The sequence below is a fragment of the Drosophila melanogaster genome, chromosome 2L (genome assembly GCF_000001215.4).
Source record: "Drosophila melanogaster chromosome 2L".
In the NCBI taxonomy this organism is placed as follows: Eukaryota; Metazoa; Arthropoda; class Insecta; order Diptera; family Drosophilidae; genus Drosophila; species Drosophila melanogaster.
Genome location: NT_033779.5, coordinates 2,969,730 through 2,987,825, shown reverse-complemented (window position 1 = coordinate 2,987,825; position 18,096 = coordinate 2,969,730). Strand labels below are relative to the sequence as shown.

The window sequence follows — 18,096 nt, the reverse complement described above, 5'->3', positions numbered from 1 at the left end:
ATTTATATAAATGTTGTACATGTTTTATATTATTATGCAAGCGATATATCCCGCATCATCACTGTCGCGCGGTGTGCCATCTCTACTGCAGCACGCACGGTCCCACTAATTCAAGATGGTGGAAAGATTTCTGCTGCGTCGCATGAGTAAAACGTGAAAAACGATCATTTTGTTTCGAAAAAGTGCATTTCAAAACAAGTGGGCAGCGGGAAAAACATAAACATTCGCCAGCGACCGCATGCAAGTGAGCCCCCTGTATTTAATGAGCGCTACAAGGCAACTGTGTGTGCTACCACGACAATATAATGAGCCAGGTGAGTAGGCCTTGAAAAAGCTGTGGTTGTCAAACATCGGTGTGTGTGGAAAAATCGGAAAAACTATGAATTTCTTATATCATTTGAAACCAGACAAGTCAAAACAGTTTGATCCAGGCTGTCGTGTGAGTAAAAACGTAAATCAAATGCTACACACAAGGCAATCGCTCAGTTTTGTGGGCGTGGCTGCTCAGCAACGAAGTCTGTAGAAGTCCCCTCGTCGCGAGACACCTACACTTTGATGACTGGCCGTGCGGCTGCTGGCGGAGCATTTGGATAAAAGGATTTATTTCTCCACTATTCCGAGAGTGTTTCATCCTTCCGACAGTGCCTGACAGTTCCCAAGGCTTCAACGTGGCAGCCAAGGTGGATTTTGTGGAAATCCATTGGGTACCCATTTTCGCAAATTCTACTCAAATTCAAGAATTTCTGTTTGTTTTTATCAATAGCGGCTGTTAAAATCCTGTAATTTCCATGGATTTCCTTCCTTTTTCGATAAAATGGAAAATTTTCACCGATTACGTAATCAGAAATGGCTAGGTGCAAAGTTTCCTCTCTTGTACTTCTGACCAAATTCCAGGGATTTTCGAGCCCGCCAAAAGGCTACCAGCAATAATTTTCCTTAAATTCCTCCTCTTTTCGACAGATACAATGATTAAAAATAATTTTTTCCGCTTTGCCATTCCTATTTCCACAGTTTTGTGCCTTTTTCAGGGAAAGATCCCGCCCAGAACATCGATTTCCCGCTTGTTTCTAAGGATATCCGGGTTTCTAATCACCAGGAAGAAGTGTCGTGTGATTACCGCGTTCTCTTCAAAGTAGTCATGTGCTTCTGTCGTGTGCTTCCTGGAACTACAAAACGCAATACATTTTGTTTTACCCTTTTTGGCCAAAAACTGCCATAAACAAATTTCTGGAGAGGATTAGTCCTGTGTAAGCCATGAGAGTGCGTTTTATGAAAGTTTCTTCACGCCGTTTTGTTTTATAATCTGTTCAGCACGGCCCAAGAGCCAAGTTTTCGAAGTTTTCCGTGGTTTTACCAGGCTTTTGTGGAATCTAAAGTGCGACCTCACTCTGGACAGGATTGAGCCATCTTCTTGTTTTAAAATGTCACTTTAAGTCGTTGCCTATAGTTCAGTGATTGTGTAACCCATTCCTTACTTCTAAGGAGCTGAATAAGGGGAATATTAAACATGTTATGCCAATTTCGATGCACTCTGTACTCACAATTTCTGGCCAGGATTGGCTGGCCCAGAGCCGGTGTGTTACTTCAACCTTTTCGTATCCGACGGTTTATCTTTAACTAAGATTGATTGATCTTCAACCTAGATTGATTTTGAAATTACTTTTCATCTGACCAGGCACTCAATGAATCGGCGAATAGTATTGGCTCAGACGAACAAGATGACACTCGGGAAGAGGCCAATGGCACCGACCATAGTGGCAGTGGCAGCGGTAGTGGCTCCTCCGGCTCAGACTCAGATTCAGACAGCTCCTCGGGCAACTCTAGCGATGGACGGAGCTCCCCAGAACCCGAGGACAAATCGTTATCGGTGGCAGGGTTTCCACCGACAGCCGCTGCTGCCCAGGCGGACAGTAAGACGAACGGGTTCACGGATGACCAGGAGGACAGCTCCAGTGACGGGTCTAGTGGCAGTGATTCCGATTCAGACGCCGAGGGCCCATCGGATCAAAGGAACCAGAGCATCAACAATGCCAACACAAGCAGCAGTTTGCCTAAGCCGGAGCAGAATGAGGAGGAGGACAATGAGACTGAGGCTGGTCAGCAGCAGCCAGCCAGCGATGCCTCTGCCGATGAATCAAGTGATAGTTCTGCCAATGTGTCACCCACATCCTCCAGCAGCAGCAGTGTAAGTTTGGACCGGCGGTTTCATCTTAAAAAGTTCCTAACCATTCTCCACGCAGGAGGAGGAAGAGGAGGACTATAGACCCAAGCGGACGCGCCAGGCGCGCAAACCACCGACTGCTGCTGAGAAGTCGAAAAAAGCTCCAGCACCCAAGAACAAGAAGAAAACGTGAGATTTCCAGCATCCCCTTTCCAAATTATTTTCTACAAAGCATTCGTTTCATTTGCCAGCTGGGACTCGGATGAAAGCGATGAAAGCGAGGACAGTGATGACGAGGTGTCCACCGCCCAAAAGCGCAAACCGGCAGCAACTACCTCTCGCAGCAAACTCGCACAGCAACAGCAGCGGCGCAGGGTGAAACCCTTTAGTTCCGAGGACAGTGATGATGACGACGCTAGCAAACGGTAATGACCCCAGCCCTTTGCTTTTTGCCTTTCCCTGACCCATGTCCATCTTTTTTATAAAGCTGCGCTACTCGTCGCAAGGGTGCTGCCGTTAGCTACAAGGAGGCTTCGGAGGACGAAGCCACCGACTCCGAGGATCTGCTGGAGTTTGAGTACGATGAAAGCCAGGCAGCCACCACTGCCGCTACGGCTGAGGAGGAGGAAAAGTGCGAAACCATAGAGCGTATCCTGGCGCAGCGTGCTGGGAAGAGGGGATGCACGGGCAATCAGACAACGATCTATGCAATAGAGGAAAACGGCTTTGATCCACATGCTGGATTTGATGAAAAGCAAACTCCAGACGCGGAGACCGAGGCACAGTTCCTGATCAAGTGGAAGGGCTGGTCGTACATCCACAACACCTGGGAATCTGAGGCTACCCTGCGTGATATGAAGGCCAAGGGAATGAAGAAGCTGGATAACTTCATCAAAAAGGAGAAGGAACAGGCCTACTGGCGCCGATACGCTGGCCCCGAGGACATCGACTACTTCGAGTGTCAGCTGGAACTGCAGCATGAGCTACTGAAATCGTACAACAACGTGGACCGAATCATTGCCAAGGGCTCTAAGCCAGACGACGGCACCGAGGAGTACCTGTGCAAATGGCAGTCGCTACCGTACGCCGAGTCCACATGGGAGGATGCCGCCCTGGTTCTTCGCAAGTGGCAACGCTGCGCAGAGCAATTCAATGACCGCGAGTCCTCCAAATGCACTCCCTCCCGCCACTGCAGAGTGATCAAGTATCGCCCCAAGTTCTCTCGAATAAAGAATCAGCCGGAATTTCTTTCGTCGGGCCTAACTCTAAGGGATTACCAAATGGACGGCCTGAATTGGCTGCTGCACTCATGGTGCAAGGAGAACTCGGTGATCCTGGCCGACGAGATGGGCCTCGGCAAGACCATCCAAACTATTTGCTTCCTGTACTCGCTGTTCAAGATCCATCACCTGTACGGCCCGTTCCTGTGCGTGGTGCCACTTAGCACAATGACGGCCTGGCAGCGGGAGTTCGACCTGTGGGCGCCGGACATGAATGTAGTCACGTACCTCGGTGACATTAAATCCCGCGAGCTCATTCAACAGTACGAATGGCAGTTTGAGAGCTCCAAGCGGCTTAAATTCAATTGCATTCTCACAACGTACGAGATTGTGCTCAAGGATAAACAATTTCTGGGCACGCTTCAGTGGGCTGCGCTCCTGGTGGACGAAGCGCATCGTCTTAAGAACGACGACTCACTGCTCTACAAGTCGCTGAAGGAGTTTGACACTAACCATCGACTGCTCATAACAGGTACCCCGCTGCAGAATTCGCTGAAGGAGCTCTGGGCTTTGCTGCACTTCATCATGCCGGATAAGTTTGACACGTGGGAGAATTTCGAGGTGCAGCATGGCAATGCGGAGGACAAGGGCTACACTCGGTTGCATCAACAGCTGGAGCCGTATATTCTGCGGAGAGTGAAGAAGGATGTGGAGAAATCGCTGCCGGCTAAAGTGGAGCAGATCCTGCGGGTCGAGATGACCTCTCTGCAGAAACAGTACTACAAGTGGATCCTAACCAAAAACTTTGATGCACTGCGCAAGGGAAAGCGGGGCAGTACCTCCACTTTCCTCAACATAGTCATCGAGCTAAAGAAGTGCTGCAACCACGCGGCTCTCATCCGACCATCCGAGTTTGAGCTTATGGGTCTGCAGCAGGATGAGGCATTGCAAACTCTTCTTAAGGGATCCGGAAAGCTTGTGCTGCTCGATAAGCTACTCTGCCGACTGAAAGAGACGGGCCACCGCGTGCTGATTTTTTCCCAAATGGTGCGCATGCTGGACGTTCTGGCTGACTATCTGCAGAAGCGTCACTTCCCTTTCCAGCGCCTCGACGGCAGCATAAAGGGAGAGATGAGGCGCCAGGCTCTGGATCACTTCAATGCAGAGGGTAGCCAGGACTTTTGCTTCCTGCTTTCGACAAGGGCTGGTGGATTGGGCATTAACTTGGCCACAGCCGATACTGTTATCATCTTTGACTCCGACTGGAACCCCCAAAACGATTTACAGGCGCAGGCGAGAGCGCATCGAATCGGTCAGAAAAACCAGGTTAACATTTATCGCCTGGTCACCGCCCGGTCGGTGGAGGAACAGATCGTGGAGCGAGCCAAACAGAAAATGGTACTGGACCACCTGGTCATTCAGCGGATGGACACTACAGGACGCACTGTTCTGGATAAGAGCGGCAACGGGCACTCGTCTAACTCGAATCCGTTCAACAAGGACGATCTTTCTGCTATCCTGAAGTTTGGTGCAGAGGAGCTGTTCAAGGACGAACAGGAGCATGACGACGACTTGGTTTGTGACATTGATGAAATTCTGCGCAGGGCGGAGACCCGCAACGAAGATCCGGAAATGCCAGCAGACGACTTGTTGTCCGCCTTCAAAGTGGCCAGCATAGCTGCTTTCGAAGAGGAACCGAGCGATTCGGTTAGCAAGCAAGACCAAAATGCCGCCGGCGAGGAGGATGACAGTAAGGACTGGGACGACATCATTCCGGAAGGCTTCCGTAAAGCAATCGACGATCAGGAGCGAGCAAAAGAGATGGAAGATCTCTACTTGCCACCCCGGAGGAAAACTGCCGCTAACCAAAACGAAGGGAAGCGTGGAGCTGGCAAGGGGGGCAAGGGGAAACAGCAGGCAGACGACTCCGGTGGCGACTCGGATTACGAGCTGGGCTCCGACGGCAGTGGTGACGATGGACGACCTCGCAAGCGCGGGCGGCCGACCATGAAGGAGAAGATCACCGGATTCACTGATGCGGAGTTGCGTCGCTTCATTCGCAGTTACAAAAAGTTTCCCGCTCCTCTCCACCGCATGGAGGCCATCGCATGTGATGCTGAGCTGCAGGAAAAGCCACTGGCGGAACTGAAGCGCCTCGGAGAGATGCTGCATGACCGCTGCGTTCAGTTCCTGCACGAGCACAAGGAGGAAGAGAGTAAGACTGCGGCGACGGATGAGACGCCGGGCGCCAAGCAGCGCCGCGCACGCGCCACCTTCTCCGTTAAGCTGGGTGGCGTCTCCTTTAATGCCAAAAAGCTGCTGGCCTGCGAACAGGAGCTTCAGCCGCTCAACGAGATCATGCCCAGCATGCCCGAAGAGCGCCAGCAATGGAGCTTCAATATCAAGACACGCGCCCCGGTCTTCGACGTGGATTGGGGCATCGAGGAGGACACGAAGCTACTGTGCGGCATTTACCAGTACGGCATTGGATCCTGGGAGCAGATGAAGCTAGACCCCACGCTCAAACTGACCGACAAGATTTTGCTTAACGATACGCGCAAGCCCCAGGCCAAGCAGCTGCAGACGCGTGCCGAGTACCTGCTCAAGATCATCAAGAAGAACGTGGAGCTGACCAAGGGAGGACAACGCCGACAACGGCGCCCCAGAGCATCGCGAGCTAACGATGCCAAGGCGGCAAGCCAGTCTGCTAGTTCGACCATCGATGCTAAGCCGCACGATGGCGAGGACGCTGCTGGCGACGCACGCACCGTCGCCGAAAGCAGTAACAGTCAAGTAGATCCATCTACCGCGTCGCCGCACAATGCTCCAGCTACGGAACAGCACGGTGACCCTGCGAAGAAAGCCAAAAAATCCAAGGCTCGTTCGAAGAAAACCAGCGCCTCGGACAACAACGGCAACAAGCCGATGCACTTTACGGCGAACAATGAACCTAGGGCTTTGGAGGTCCTGGGTGACCTAGATCCCAGCATTTTTAACGAGTGCAAAGAAAAAATGCGGCCGGTGAAGAAGGCCCTCAAGGCGCTGGACCAGCCGGATGTCAGTCTTTCCGACCAGGATCAGCTGCAGCACACGAGGGATTGCCTGCTTCAAATTGGCAAGCAGATCGATGTTTGCCTCAATCCCTACGCCGAGACAGAGAAAAAGGAATGGCGCAGTAACCTTTGGTACTTTGTGTCGAAATTCACTGAGCTGGATGCCAAGCGCCTATTCAAGATTTACAAACACGCACTCAAGCAGAAAGCGGGCGGCGATGGCGAGGCGAAGGGAAAAGACAAGGGCTCGTCAGGAAGTCCGGCCAAGTCTAAACCCAACGGTGTGACTACTGAAGAAAAAGAAAAGGAGCGCGACAGGAGTGGGGGCAAAAAGAAGAAAAAGGACAAGGACAAGGAACGCAGTGGACAGGCGCGGTATCCGGAAACGGGTATACCCACCTCCGGTCGTTACGCTGACCCTCCCCTAAAGCGTAAGCGGGATGAGAACGACGCTGATGCAAGCAGCGGACTAGCAGGTGCCCCCGGCGGAGGCATCGGCGACAACCTCAAGTCCATGTCCTTCAAACGGCTGAACATGGACCGTCACGAGGACCGTAAGAAGCACCATCGCGGTCCCGACTACTACGGTGGCAGTGGCCCACCCATGGGAAGTGGTAGCTACGAAGGCGGCAGCAATTCCCGGCGCCAGGGCCCCACCTCCCCATCTACACCCCGTACTGGCCGGGGCGGCTATGATCCACCGCCCGCGCCATCCGGCTACACGCCGGAAATGGAGCGATGGCAATCCCGCGATAGGTAATGATCGAAACGGGCTTTGTTCCTGCAAGTGGATTTCTAATATGCTTTACTTTTGCAGATACAGCCAGGATTACAAACGGGATCGCTACGATGGATATGGGCGCAGTGGGGGAGGTCAAGGCAGCTATCATCGCGAACGCGACCGTCGTCCCGAGAAGCGCAGGTAATTAATCGCTCAGGCTTACATCCTTTTCCTAAATTTGTTTTATCTAACATTGTGTATCATTTGACTCATTTCGTGGTCCTTCATTTCAGATATCCGTCTGGCTTGCCACCGCATCCTTACTCAAGCCACTACCTGCCGCCCAATTACTATGGATTGCCTAATGGAGCCGTTCCGGGCCTACCGCCACCGTCGTCTGTCTACCGCAGTGACCCACGCGGATATCCGGTCATGCCGCGAGACTATCCTGCCGACTACAGACGCAGCGACTACGAGCGGCGCACGCAGACCTGAGGAGTCAGCTCTGGGGGCCGACTGTCGATTGTACATAAAACACTTAGACTTAAGCCCGGCTGGCGGGCCATCGTGTCCTGGCCAGCCACTCGACACAGTAAAACCAACCCGCATACAGTACGTTAAGCGTAGCTCCATACACCTGTACAAGTAATTCCTAGCAGCTAACTATACTTCTATAAATGACTATACATCCGATCGCACAGAGGGCCGGCATTGCATCATCCAGGGTTTAGTGGCAATACCTGCAACCTAATCTTAGACTTTCCGTGTATAAATCGTAGCGTAGGCTTTAACTCGTCCTTCATCATTGCGGAACATCGTTTTTATACTGGCCAACTGCACGGAAGATGCGGCTGGCTGCGAATGCATGCTGTGTGGTTTATTAGGTGGCCCACGGTGCGAACCAGTCGTTCAAAAGCTTTTAAACCAACAACAAATTCTCACTATATTTAAACACTATCATCATATGATTGTAAGCACGAAAGCAATGGGTCCCTTGAAGATTCGTATTACGGTTATTAAAGCAAGCAGCAGACTAATCATTTGTTTAATGTCTCCATTGCATTCGAACTTTTATAAGACGTTTAAAAATAAAAAAAATCAGTGAATGATCCAGAGAATTGTAATCTAGTTAAAATTAATTATACATAAATATTTAAATTACGTTGTAGTGTCTGAGAAATCTATTATATATATATATATATATATATCAATAAATTATAAAATATATAAATTGAACCCTATGTGTTATCATAATTCTAAAAAGCATCCCCCTATATTTAAATTGTTTACAGAATAAAATTCCCCAAATTCAGATTTTTCTCGTTCCATTTTCGAAACCAACCTTACGGCGCTATCTTGACCCGACGCACATGCATCTGCGGCTCAGCTGTTTCGAACTTCGAAAACATTTGCCTCCGCGTTTGATTTGATTGCTGCGGATTAATTACAAAATAACCACGAAATAATGGATAGCGAGCTGAACGGATCGGAACTTGGCACCAAGGAATTTTGGGAGTCCAGCTACAACCGGGAGATACGAAACTACAAGAGCCACGGCGACGTGGGCGAGATCTGGTTTGACGAAAGTGCCCAATGGCGAACGATCGACTGGCTGCTTAACGAGGAGAAGATCGACAAGGAGGCGAGTCGAGTGCTGGACCTGGGCTGCGGCAATGGCATGTTCCTAGTGGGCCTGGCAAATGAAGGCTTCACCGGAGACCTGACCGGCGTGGACTACTCTCCCAAAGCCGTCGAGCTGGCGCAAAACATTGCGGAGGATAACAAGCTGAGCATCACATACAAGGTGGCGGACTTAACCCAGCCGCAGAACGAGCTGGGCCAATTTGACGTGGTGCACGACAAGGGAACCTACGATGCAGTCAGTCTTTGTCCGGATAATGCCAAGGAGAAACGTGCTCTCTACCTGGACACGGTGGAAAAGTTGCTGCGAACTGCTGACAGCCTGTTTGTAATCACGTCGTGCAATTGGACCGAGGACGAGCTGGTGGATAGCTTTGCCGAGAAGTTTGTCAAGTACTATACCATTCCCACGCCGACCTTTAAGTTTGGCGGCAAGGTGGGCAATGTGGTAACCTCAATTGTTTTCAAAAGGAAAAAGGAATAAACATGTTGTATCTCAAAGTGAATAACTTTTTTCTCCGGGAAAGCTGGTTGGACTGGACACTTTTATACAAATATACTTATTATAAAAATATTTATAATAACACATTAAAAATCAATTATTAAAATCCTACATTATAAAAAATATAATAATCCATTACATTTTAAAATGAAGTTCATGCTGGAATAGAATTTGTTAGATTGCGCTCTTTTTTCGACAAACAGGAGAGCCAAGTGGCACCACTTGCTGGAATGGAATGGCCTGCTCCTCGGCGAAGGCCAGGAAATCAATGCCGTAATGCTGTATCAGTTTTGTGGTCATGACTACATCAGCCTCTGCCTGGTGAGCACTAAGTGCTGGTATCTTAAATATTCTCGTGTAGAGACTTTCCAAATTATAAACTCCGCGGGGGGGATAGCGTTTGTTCTCGGCACACTTGCATCCACTGAACAGCTGGCGTCGTGACCTAAACTCATCGGGTTTCCGCTTGGGAGGGGTCTGCTCCTCCAAGTCATCCTCATCGCCGTCGCGTAATAACTTACGCTTGGCGAATGCCTCTGTAGGCTTTAAAATTGGACGATTTGGAGTGGTTTCGTTTCTGGTTCGCCAATCGATGTTCACGACCGCTTCTGGCTCCTTGAGGCAAGTTTCAGTATTCTGTTTGGGTTTCAGCTCCGGAATGATTTCCTGCACATCGTTGGGTACTTTCAACTGACTGGTTTCTTTTTGTTGTGTGTCGTCAATCTCCATGAAGGCGCGCAGTGAGTCAACACAAGTCAGGGATTGGGGAAGCTCTATGTTTAGTTTCTCAAATGCCTGCCTCAGAATGGGAAAATCGAAGCCCCAACCATTGTGAGCCACCAGGCAAACCGGACTCGGCAAGTGCTTTAGAAAACTGACGATGAGTTGCGCGGCATCCGTGTCTAGCTGGGACTCCCGCTCCAGCAAGTAGTTGCTCAGACCTATTGGGTGATAAAATCATTATGTGAATGACTCACGGGTGCATTTTGCAGCTAACCTGTTATTCTCTCCGCTTCCGGGTCCACTACCATGGACGGCTGGAAGAGCACATTCAATTTGTGCAGCACCCGCGGTGCCGCTGGCAGCTCCTGCTGCTCATCCTGGTCCTGCTCCTTCTTTTTCTTCTTAAGGAGCGCGGCTTCAAAGGCGTAAATGCACAACTCCGTAATGCTCACTCGGTTGTTCCTGTAGGCAGGCAAGTTGGTGGTCTCTAGGTCCAGAACGGCAAATGTGGAAATCTTTGGCTGCTCCTCCGCGTGCTCCGCAACTGCATCGTTCGGAGCCATTAAGAGCGCAACTGGTGGCTAAAAGTGCATGTACATAGTATGTACATATATTTCGTTTTATTCAAAATGTTTGAGGACCAACACGGAGTTCTCATTACATTTGCCAACACTACTGTTGCCTTGAAAACATAGAGATGGCACAGTGAACTATCGTGACAAACTTATAAACTCAGTGTGTGCACTAACAGAATTGTTAATTTAAAAAAAAGACGGTTGAAAAATATACCAGATTATTGCCCAATCTAGTCAACTATAATAAATGATTGGCAAGAAAGCGCGCTGGCAATACTAAACTTAAATTTGACACTAGGCTCCCGTGTCACGCAAAGCAGGCCAGGATTTGCTGTCTCTAACTCAGCGGATGAATTACACCTAATTCCTCACTTTTGCAGCAAACGTCGACAAGTGCAGTTAACATTTTGTGTGAGTATTAGAACTAACTAGAATAATTAGAAAATGGAGGCCACCTACCGCCAGGAACGGGAATGGCTCAATGCCCGCGCTCCCATGAATGGCAATAGTTCCGCCAACTATGGCCCTTATCGCGGCTATGACGGCTTTTTCGGCCAATTGGGCCAATCACAGATCCCAAATCAGACCCAAATGGGTCAAACTTTGAACGGCTCTGCCTCCTGGTCGTTCCCCTCCATGTCCTCTGACTACCACCAATCCCCTGCTGCCCCGCAGGCCAACTCTAACTGGAGCCGCGAAAGAGTCAACTGGAACAACGAAATGCGTCGCGACCCCTCGTATCAAGCTGAGCCAGGCAACACCATCAATCGCTCGTGGCCCGGCAACGGCGGCCCTTCCGACGGGAGCCATTGGCCCACTCCGAACTCATCCATGCAGGTGACATCGGGTGAAAGGGGACTGCCGGAACACATTCGCAAGGAGCTATCGCTCCTTGGCCCCGCCAAGCGCAAGTGGTTCTTTCGCTATCTGGACACGGGCATCAGCAATGAAAAGGCCCTTATGAAGGCCTCGGAAAGACGCACCAGTCCGGTACGTTCTGAGTGGTACGACAAGTCAGTTTCGGCTGACCGCGGACGCAGGCGTCCGGAGCAGCCGATTTCGGATGATCGCGTTCGCAAGCGTGCGAATGATGATAACTCGTCGGGCGGTAGAGCCCATGAGGATGTAAAGAAGCAGAGGGTCCCAGAGCCGTCATGGACCTCGAAACAGAATAGTATTACCATGGCAATAATGGCGGAAACTTATCCGGATTGCGAGCTGACTAATCAGCAATTGCATGAGATCGAAGCCGGCCTTGTGGAGGAGTTGAAAAAGGGTTGGAAGTCCAGCATCAATTTTGGGGGCATTCAATTTCTTACTGGAATGATCCAAGTTGTCTGCATGGACAAGAACTCCCGCCAATGGCTGGAGCATGCGATTTCCAAGATCACGGCGTTACCGGAAACTAAACTAATTTGTTGTCCGGAGGATGATATTCCGGCCACAAAGGGAATCACAGTCAGAGTACCACGTTCAGCTGATGAGCCCGATAAGGTCACGTTTCAACTTTTAAAAGACCAGAATAGCGACCTTCTGTCGAAGACTTGGGAATTTGGCCGTATAAGCCAGACCAAGGATGGCAAGGTGGTAGTAATAAGCTGTGGCAGTAAGTCTTACAACCTGGTGCAGAAGAAGGGCTTTTGCCTTAGCTACCGTTTTAACCAGCTCAATTGCCGCGAGATAAGTGGCAAGGAGGCCCTCAAGGCGGTTCGCAGCTCAGAGGCTAGGTCCACCGCCGAGTTATCTGAAATTGACCTAACCGAAGAGGACGGCGAAGAGTTCATTTCTCATCTTGATCTGACCGTTGTGGACGAAGTGAAGGGAGATGATGATGATGAAAATGAGAATGAGATGACTGAAGATCATGATGAGGTGGAAGAGGCAGCTGAAGAGCAACACGATGATGTGGAGTTCATTGAAGAGGAGCCGGGCGAGAAGAGCAATGATGTAGAGGTCACTCCTGAAGCGGAGGGCGAGGAGTGCGAAGAGCCTCATCAGGAGGAAGAGAATTGCAACGCTGAGGTGGTTAATGAAGACACATGCTCCTTGTAAGCAAGCCGATGGGTAACGGGATTCATGGTAACGAAAAACTTCCTTGATTTATAAAATGTGCTTTATATATCTAACTCTTTTCTTCTTCAATACAATAGGAACATTTTAAACTGAATAACACACCCTAAACATATTTGACATACGAAATGACATGACAACGGAACAAGGACAGCAGTATCGTGCAGCTTCACAAGTGAATTCTCACTGCAATATCAGTTCATACTGCCTCAAGTCGACATTAACCATAAGGATTTCATATTATAAAATACACCAAAGAAATATGTAATATACTTCTCAATAAACACTCACTACCACATTTAAAAACTGTTTTTTATTTAATGTGTCACATATTAAACATGATCGGGAAATCTCATGTGTAATTTTGCAACAATGGAAATACGAACGTTAAATATCGTAAAAGACGAAACAGCGTTTACATACATGCGAGTCATACCAACAATCGTCTTATCACTACTACTTAAGGATTTCGAATCCCATCGTCATTGGAGAATATTACATTTTAAAATACATTGGTTAAGATGCATGGCACGCATTTCTTCTGGCACAAGCGAACTAGGAACCGGCGCTGGTCACAGATCGACTATCCTCCGACTTGGAGTCAACTGGCCCATTTCCCCGCTTCACTGAAAACTGCATGTAGTCCTCACGCGTGGCTGCCTCATACTCTTGCACCAGGCAGTCAACAGTTTCGCGAGATTCGTCCAGCTCATTGAGGTCGTCCTTGAAGATGTCCTCGCGTCGAAACTGGTCAAGAAAGGCGCCGCGCTTGCGAAGCTTGTCATACTGGTTGAGAGCTCGCTCGAAAAGCGAGCAAATGCTGGTGTGGTTGGCCAGCATCAGTCCGGACACTCGATGGTTGCTCTGCACGTAGGGCGATGAGCGGGAAAGGGCTACCTGGATAGAGGTGGGGCCCCAGGGAATGAACTGGGCCATCTTGCGGTCGCGGATGCGCTGCAGTGACTTGTGCACTTGAGTGGGATCCACCTCGCCCTGGATAATGTTTAGAATGGAGATGTAGCAGTGATGATTTGACTTGTCGGGACCAGTGGACACCATCATGTTCTTGGGCTGCAACAGACGCCGCATTACATCTAGAACAGTAGTCTTTCGCACATTAACCAGCTGCTGGGTATGGATATCCGAATCGCTAGTCAGCGGCGTGTAGCCTGTCATGAGAAAATGCAGCTGGGGCGTCGGGATTAAAGGAGCCGTCAGCCCAATGAGATTGTTGTTCATGTAGGATGGATACCTCAGCGTAGTGGTGCTGACGCTCATTATGGTGGAGACCAGGTTGTTGATCTGCGAAAAGCTGGGATTCTGAATGTGCAAGCGATCGCAGGCAATACGATTAAGAGCAGTGTTGTCCAGGACAACCACACTGTCCGCAGCCGTAGTCAAACGTTTCAGGGTGAGCATGGAGTTGTATGGCTGCACCACTACATCACTGATCTCGTCCTGATTGGGAAACACACTGAATGTTTGGATAAGTTTCTTGGGATAGCGGTCCGCCAGGCGCTCCATGATAAAGGAGCCCATTCCCGATCCCGTTCCGCCAGCAATCGAATGGCAAAGTATAAAGCCCTCCAACGAATCGCTTCCATCTGCCTCACGGTCAATGATGTCGAATACCTCTTCTTGCAGCTTTTCGCCCTGGCTATAGCCTGAGGCCCAGTTGTTGCCCGCACCGCCTCCGTGCTTGGATAGGTACACATTTTCCGGATTGTAGAGCTACGGGAGTTAATAGTAGGTTTGGCGCAAAAAATTAAAAGTTATTTAGAGAGGACTCACCTTGGAGTAGACCGAGCCCATTATGGTATTGATCACCCTCGGTTCCAAGTCCAAGAGCACCGCGCGGGGTATGTAGTGGTCGTCGTCCGCCTGGTAGAAGAACACATCCTTGCGGTCCAAGCCATCATTGGCAAAGTCCTCCAGCACGCCGCTAGGGGAGATGCCATGCTCCAGGCACAATCTTTTCCAGAACTCAAAGCCAACTGCGTTTAAACGATTTTAGCAATGCAGATGGTACTCGTCCTGATTTCAGAAACCTACTTTGATTGCCGCACTGCCCAAGCTGCAAAGTAATTATTTCACTTGGCATTGTGGTGTGTTGTTTCCGGCCAGAATCGTCAAGTGAAGTTTCGCGTTTAAGGTCGAATTAGTCGAAATAAAATAAAACACAACTAAAAGATCGTCGAATTATAACAAAATTTTTAAAAAATCCCACAGCGGGGACGTACTTTGTAATTTTAAGAAAGTCCAGTGTTGATAACACCGCAGCGTTTAATGGCGTCCTCATTTGAAAGGTGGCGCAGTGTGCCCTCTGTTATAAAATATATATGATTACTTAAGACCTTTATTGTGAATTAAATAAATAAAAATAAACATTACATTTTTCTACTTTGTATTTTGGAAAGGCAAAAAAGTGTTGGAAATCTAAGACTATGAGTTAGAAAGATCGAAACATGTCATGAATATCAATCTAATAGTTCAATACTAAGCTTAACTTGAATATAATTTTCTATAAGAAAGTTTTTCAATTAGGTTATTGAGCTCCACCCATTTTGTACTACTAATGACGTCGAACTATTTGTACTACTAGTGACGTCACAATGTGCAATATTTGCTCCACAGTCGTGTTTTTCCAAGGAAGGCACACAAATAGTGTTGTAAGCAGACCAAAGTCAAGCCGACCGGCTTGCAAAAATCGCGTTGCCCGCGCAGTTTTCTTTTTGTTGATATCGGGTGCTGAACCAAGCGACAGTGGCTCTGCAAAACAAGCAAAAGAAAAAGCTGGAAATCTGTGGAAGTAAATACAAGTCATTTTTGAGAACCTATCAGTCCGAGCAGTAGAACTCCATAATGCCGCGTGTCAAGGCCGTGAAAAAACAAGCAGAGGCGTTGGCATCTGAACCCACTGACCCCACTCCAAATGCCAATGGGAATGGAGTCGACGAAAACGCAGACTCTGCCGCTGAGGAACTCAAGGTGCCGGCAAAAGGAAAGCCGCGCGCGAGGAAAGCCACCAAGACGGCTGTATCTGCGGAAAACTCCGAGGAAGTCGAGCCACAAAAGGCGCCCACTGCAGCCGCGCGTGGCAAGAAGAAGCAGCCGAAGGATACAGACGAAAACGGCCAGATGGAGGTGGTGGCCAAGCCGAAGGGACGCGCCAAGAAGGCAACTGCAGAAGCAGAACCAGAACCCAAAGTCGATCTACCAGCTGGAAAGGCAACTAAGCCACGTGCCAAAAAAGAGCCCACTCCTGCTCCTGACGAAGTGACGTCTTCACCGCCTAAGGGACGCGCTAAGGCTGAGAAACCAACGAATGCCCAGGCCAAAGGACGGAAGCGAAAGGAGCTGCCGGCAGAAGCAAATGGAGGGGCCGAGGAAGCAGCAGAGCCGCCGAAACAACGGGCAAGAAAGGAAGCAGTACCAACGTTAAAGGAGCAAGCTGAACCAGGGACAATAAGCAAAGAGAAGGTGCAGAAAGCTGAGACAGCTGCCAAGCGGGCACGCGGAACCAAGCGTTTGGCAGATTCTGAGATCGCAGCTGCTCTCGATGAGCCGGAAGTGGATGAGGTGCCGCCAAAGGCTGCTAGCAAGCGAGCAAAGAAGGGAAAGATGGTTGAGCCATCGCCCGAGACTGTAGGAGATTTTCAATCAGTACAAGAAGAAGTGGAATCGCCTCCAAAAACTGCAGCTGCACCCAAGAAACGCGCCAAGAAAACAACCAATGGTGAGACTGCGGTAGAACTTGAGCCAAAGACCAAGGCAAAGCCCACTAAACAGCGCGCTAAGAAGGAAGGCAAGGAGCCAGCACCCGGGAAGAAGCAGAAGAAATCCGCCGATAAGGAAAACGGTGTAGTTGAAGAAGAAGCCAAGCCCTCTACTGAAACCAAGCCAGGTGGGAAACTGTCAAATCAATGTAAATGATGAAACCATGATTAACTATCTTTAATCCGCAGCTAAAGGACGGAAAAAGGCTCCAGTCAAGGCAGAGGATGTCGAAGATATTGAGGAGGCAGCAGAGGAAAGTAAACCAGGTGGGCACATTGTCAACAATAACTTTAATATCAATGCCACGCTAATCATATTCTATTTGCAGCTCGAGGCCGAAAAAAGGCGGCTGCGAAGGCTGAAGAACCCGATGTCGATGAGGAGAGTGGATCGAAAAGTATGTTAGCGGAGCAATCCGGCTGCGGTGGAGCTGCCGTATTAAAAAGCTTGCAAACCATGCTCAACTTTTGTTTTCCAGCCACCAAAAAAGCCAAGAAGGCCGAGACCAAAACCACTGTAACATTGGATAAAGACGCTTTTGCCTTGCCAGCAGACAAAGAATTCAACTTGAAAATCTGCAGCTGGAACGTGGCCGGTCTGAGGGCCTGGTTGAAAAAGGATGGTCTGCAGTTGATTGACCTCGAGGAACCAGACATTTTCTGCCTGCAGGTTAGCTATCAAAGCTATCCACACAAAATTGAAAAACACTAATAATTCCATATATTTTAAAGGAAACCAAGTGCGCAAACGATCAGTTGCCAGAGGAGGTGACCCGACTGCCGGGATATCATCCCTATTGGCTGTGCATGCCAGGAGGCTATGCCGGCGTCGCTATTTACAGCAAGATAATGCCCATACACGTGGAATACGGCATTGGCAATGAGGAGTTCGACGATGTCGGGCGCATGATTACGGCTGAGTACGAAAAGTTTTACTTGATCAATGTGTACGTGCCGAATTCAGGCCGAAAGCTGGTTAACTTGGAGCCCCGCATGCGCTGGGAAAAGCTCTTCCAGGCGTACGTGAAGAAACTGGACGCTCTAAAACCGGTGGTCATCTGCGGCGACATGAACGTTTCCCATATGCCCATTGATCTGGAAAACCCGAAGAATAACACCAAGAATGCCGGCTTCACCCAGGAGGAGCGTGACAAAATGACAGAGCTGCTGGGCCTCGGCTTTGTGGACACGTTTAGGCATTTATATCCCGATCGCAAGGGCGCCTACACCTTCTGGACATACATGGCCAATGCGCGAGCACGCAACGTTGGATGGCGTCTGGACTATTGTCTCGTCTCGGAGAGATTCGTGCCCAAGGTGGTGGAGCACGAGATACGCAGCCAATGCCTTGGAAGCGACCACTGCCCGATCACAATATTCTTCAATATATAAGATGTACACTTCGTTTGTGTTTAAATGTACTTCTGGATTCGTCATTATTACTTTGTTTCCTCTCCATATATGGTTTTTATTGTATTTGATTATCCATCGCTGTAGAAATTGTACGTCCCTATCTAATCATTTCAAAATGCCATTACTCTATTACATTCTGTCATAGATCCACCATCAAAATTCGTATTTTTTTAATAAAGTGAGCTACTGCCCCACGTTCGAACTTTGTGCTCAAATTATTGGCCAAAAACGGTTGGATTTA

The 18,096-nt window shown here is 49.2% G+C and overlaps 6 protein-coding genes across 12 annotated transcripts; 4 read left to right on the top strand and 2 right to left on the bottom strand.

The window, feature by feature from the left end:
• The first annotated feature begins 102 nt into the window (after positions 1 to 102).
• On the top strand, positions 103 to 8,264 carry Chd1 (Chromodomain-helicase-DNA-binding protein 1). 3 transcript variants are annotated; one of them, NM_001273046.1, is made up of 7 exons: positions 103 to 314; positions 1,676 to 2,185; positions 2,241 to 2,350; positions 2,413 to 2,586; positions 2,649 to 7,190; positions 7,258 to 7,356; positions 7,449 to 8,264. In NM_001273046.1, exons 1-7 carry the CDS (start codon positions 306 to 308, stop codon positions 7,648 to 7,650), a joined length of 5,646 nt encoding a protein of 1,881 aa, NP_001259975.1. In that variant the 5' UTR covers positions 103 to 305; the 3' UTR covers positions 7,651 to 8,264. The 3 variants fall into 3 exon arrangements, with proteins under 3 accessions (NP_001259975.1, NP_477197.1, NP_001245851.1); NM_057849.5 differs by having other exon boundaries at positions 7,252 to 7,356; positions 7,449 to 8,127; NM_001258922.1 differs by lacking the exon at positions 103 to 314 and adding an exon at positions 344 to 439 and having other exon boundaries at positions 7,252 to 7,356; positions 7,449 to 8,127.
• Positions 8,265 to 8,537: 273 nt separating this feature from the next.
• Positions 8,538 to 9,415, top strand: CG9643 (uncharacterized protein). Of its 2 annotated transcripts, none has more exons than NM_001298643.1 (1): positions 8,538 to 9,415. In NM_001298643.1, the coding sequence occupies exon 1, from the start codon at positions 8,621 to 8,623 to the stop codon at positions 9,278 to 9,280; it is 660 nt and encodes a 219-aa protein (NP_001285572.1). In that variant the 5' UTR covers positions 8,538 to 8,620; the 3' UTR covers positions 9,281 to 9,415. The 2 variants fall into 2 exon arrangements, with proteins under 2 accessions (NP_001285572.1, NP_608733.1); NM_134889.3 differs by having other exon boundaries at positions 8,538 to 9,300.
• On the bottom strand, positions 9,326 to 10,704 carry CG3165 (uncharacterized protein). 2 transcript variants are annotated; one of them, NM_134888.4, is made up of 2 exons: positions 10,296 to 10,704; positions 9,326 to 10,239 (listed from the first exon to the last, which is right to left on the bottom strand). In NM_134888.4, exons 1-2 carry the CDS (start codon positions 10,582 to 10,584, stop codon positions 9,473 to 9,475), a joined length of 1,056 nt encoding a protein of 351 aa, NP_608732.1. In that variant the 5' UTR covers positions 10,585 to 10,704; the 3' UTR covers positions 9,326 to 9,472. The 2 variants fall into 2 exon arrangements, with proteins under 2 accessions (NP_608732.1, NP_001285571.1); NM_001298642.1 differs by having other exon boundaries at positions 9,428 to 10,239.
• A 259-nt stretch (positions 10,705 to 10,963) lies between these two features.
• On the top strand, positions 10,964 to 12,967 carry CG9641 (uncharacterized protein). 2 transcript variants are annotated; one of them, NM_164518.3, is made up of 3 exons: positions 10,964 to 11,007; positions 11,272 to 12,675; positions 12,747 to 12,967. In NM_164518.3, the coding sequence occupies exon 2, from the start codon at positions 11,317 to 11,319 to the stop codon at positions 12,646 to 12,648; it is 1,332 nt and encodes a 443-aa protein (NP_722865.1). In that variant the 5' UTR covers positions 10,964 to 11,007; positions 11,272 to 11,316; the 3' UTR covers positions 12,649 to 12,675; positions 12,747 to 12,967. The 2 variants fall into 2 exon arrangements, with proteins under 2 accessions (NP_722865.1, NP_608731.1); NM_134887.4 differs by having other exon boundaries at positions 10,964 to 12,675.
• Positions 12,968 to 14,935, bottom strand: gammaTub23C (gamma-Tubulin at 23C). The gene is made up of 3 exons (NM_057456.4): positions 14,719 to 14,935; positions 14,458 to 14,660; positions 12,968 to 14,397 (listed from the first exon to the last, which is right to left on the bottom strand). The coding sequence occupies exons 1-3, from the start codon at positions 14,765 to 14,767 to the stop codon at positions 13,222 to 13,224; spliced, it is 1,428 nt and encodes a 475-aa protein (NP_476804.1). The 5' UTR covers positions 14,768 to 14,935; the 3' UTR covers positions 12,968 to 13,221.
• Positions 14,936 to 15,317: 382 nt separating this feature from the next.
• On the top strand, positions 15,318 to 18,053 carry Rrp1 (Recombination repair protein 1). Of its 2 annotated transcripts, NM_057493.4 has the most exons (5): positions 15,318 to 16,570; positions 16,632 to 16,709; positions 16,772 to 16,840; positions 16,922 to 17,112; positions 17,175 to 18,053. In NM_057493.4, exons 1-5 carry the CDS (start codon positions 15,529 to 15,531, stop codon positions 17,832 to 17,834), a joined length of 2,040 nt encoding a protein of 679 aa, NP_476841.1. In that variant the 5' UTR covers positions 15,318 to 15,528; the 3' UTR covers positions 17,835 to 18,053. The 2 variants fall into 2 exon arrangements, with proteins under 2 accessions (NP_476841.1, NP_001137776.1); NM_001144304.2 differs by having other exon boundaries at positions 16,772 to 17,112.
• Positions 18,054 to 18,096: the final 43 nt, after the last annotated feature.

Coding starts and splice junctions, on each gene's coding strand:
- Chd1 (NM_001258922.1), top strand. CDS start 380: ATGAATTTCTTATATCATTTGAAACCAGACAAGTCAAAACAGTTTGAT. Junction 7,191..7,251: donor CGATGGCAATCCCGCGATAG/GTAATGATCGAA, acceptor TTACTTTTGCAG/ATACAGCCAGGATTACAAAC. Junction 7,357..7,448: donor CGTCGTCCCGAGAAGCGCAG/GTAATTAATCGC, acceptor CCTTCATTTCAG/ATATCCGTCTGGCTTGCCAC.
- CG9643 (NM_001298643.1), top strand. CDS start 8,621: ATGGATAGCGAGCTGAACGGATCGGAACTTGGCACCAAGGAATTTTGG.
- CG3165 (NM_134888.4), bottom strand. CDS start 10,584: ATGGCTCCGAACGATGCAGTTGCGGAGCACGCGGAGGAGCAGCCAAAG. Junction 10,240..10,295: donor GGAAGCGGAGAGAATAACAG/GTTAGCTGCAAA, acceptor ATCACCCAATAG/GTCTGAGCAACTACTTGCTG.
- CG9641 (NM_134887.4), top strand. CDS start 11,041: ATGGAGGCCACCTACCGCCAGGAACGGGAATGGCTCAATGCCCGCGCT.
- gammaTub23C (NM_057456.4), bottom strand. CDS start 14,767: ATGCCAAGTGAAATAATTACTTTGCAGCTTGGGCAGTGCGGCAATCAA. Junction 14,661..14,718: donor TGGGCAGTGCGGCAATCAAA/GTAGGTTTCTGA, acceptor GTTTAAACGCAG/TTGGCTTTGAGTTCTGGAAA. Junction 14,398..14,457: donor TGGGCTCGGTCTACTCCAAG/GTGAGTCCTCTC, acceptor TAACTCCCGTAG/CTCTACAATCCGGAAAATGT.
- Rrp1 (NM_001144304.2), top strand. CDS start 15,529: ATGCCGCGTGTCAAGGCCGTGAAAAAACAAGCAGAGGCGTTGGCATCT. Junction 16,571..16,631: donor CTCTACTGAAACCAAGCCAG/GTGGGAAACTGT, acceptor TTTAATCCGCAG/CTAAAGGACGGAAAAAGGCT. Junction 16,710..16,771: donor AGCAGAGGAAAGTAAACCAG/GTGGGCACATTG, acceptor TTCTATTTGCAG/CTCGAGGCCGAAAAAAGGCG.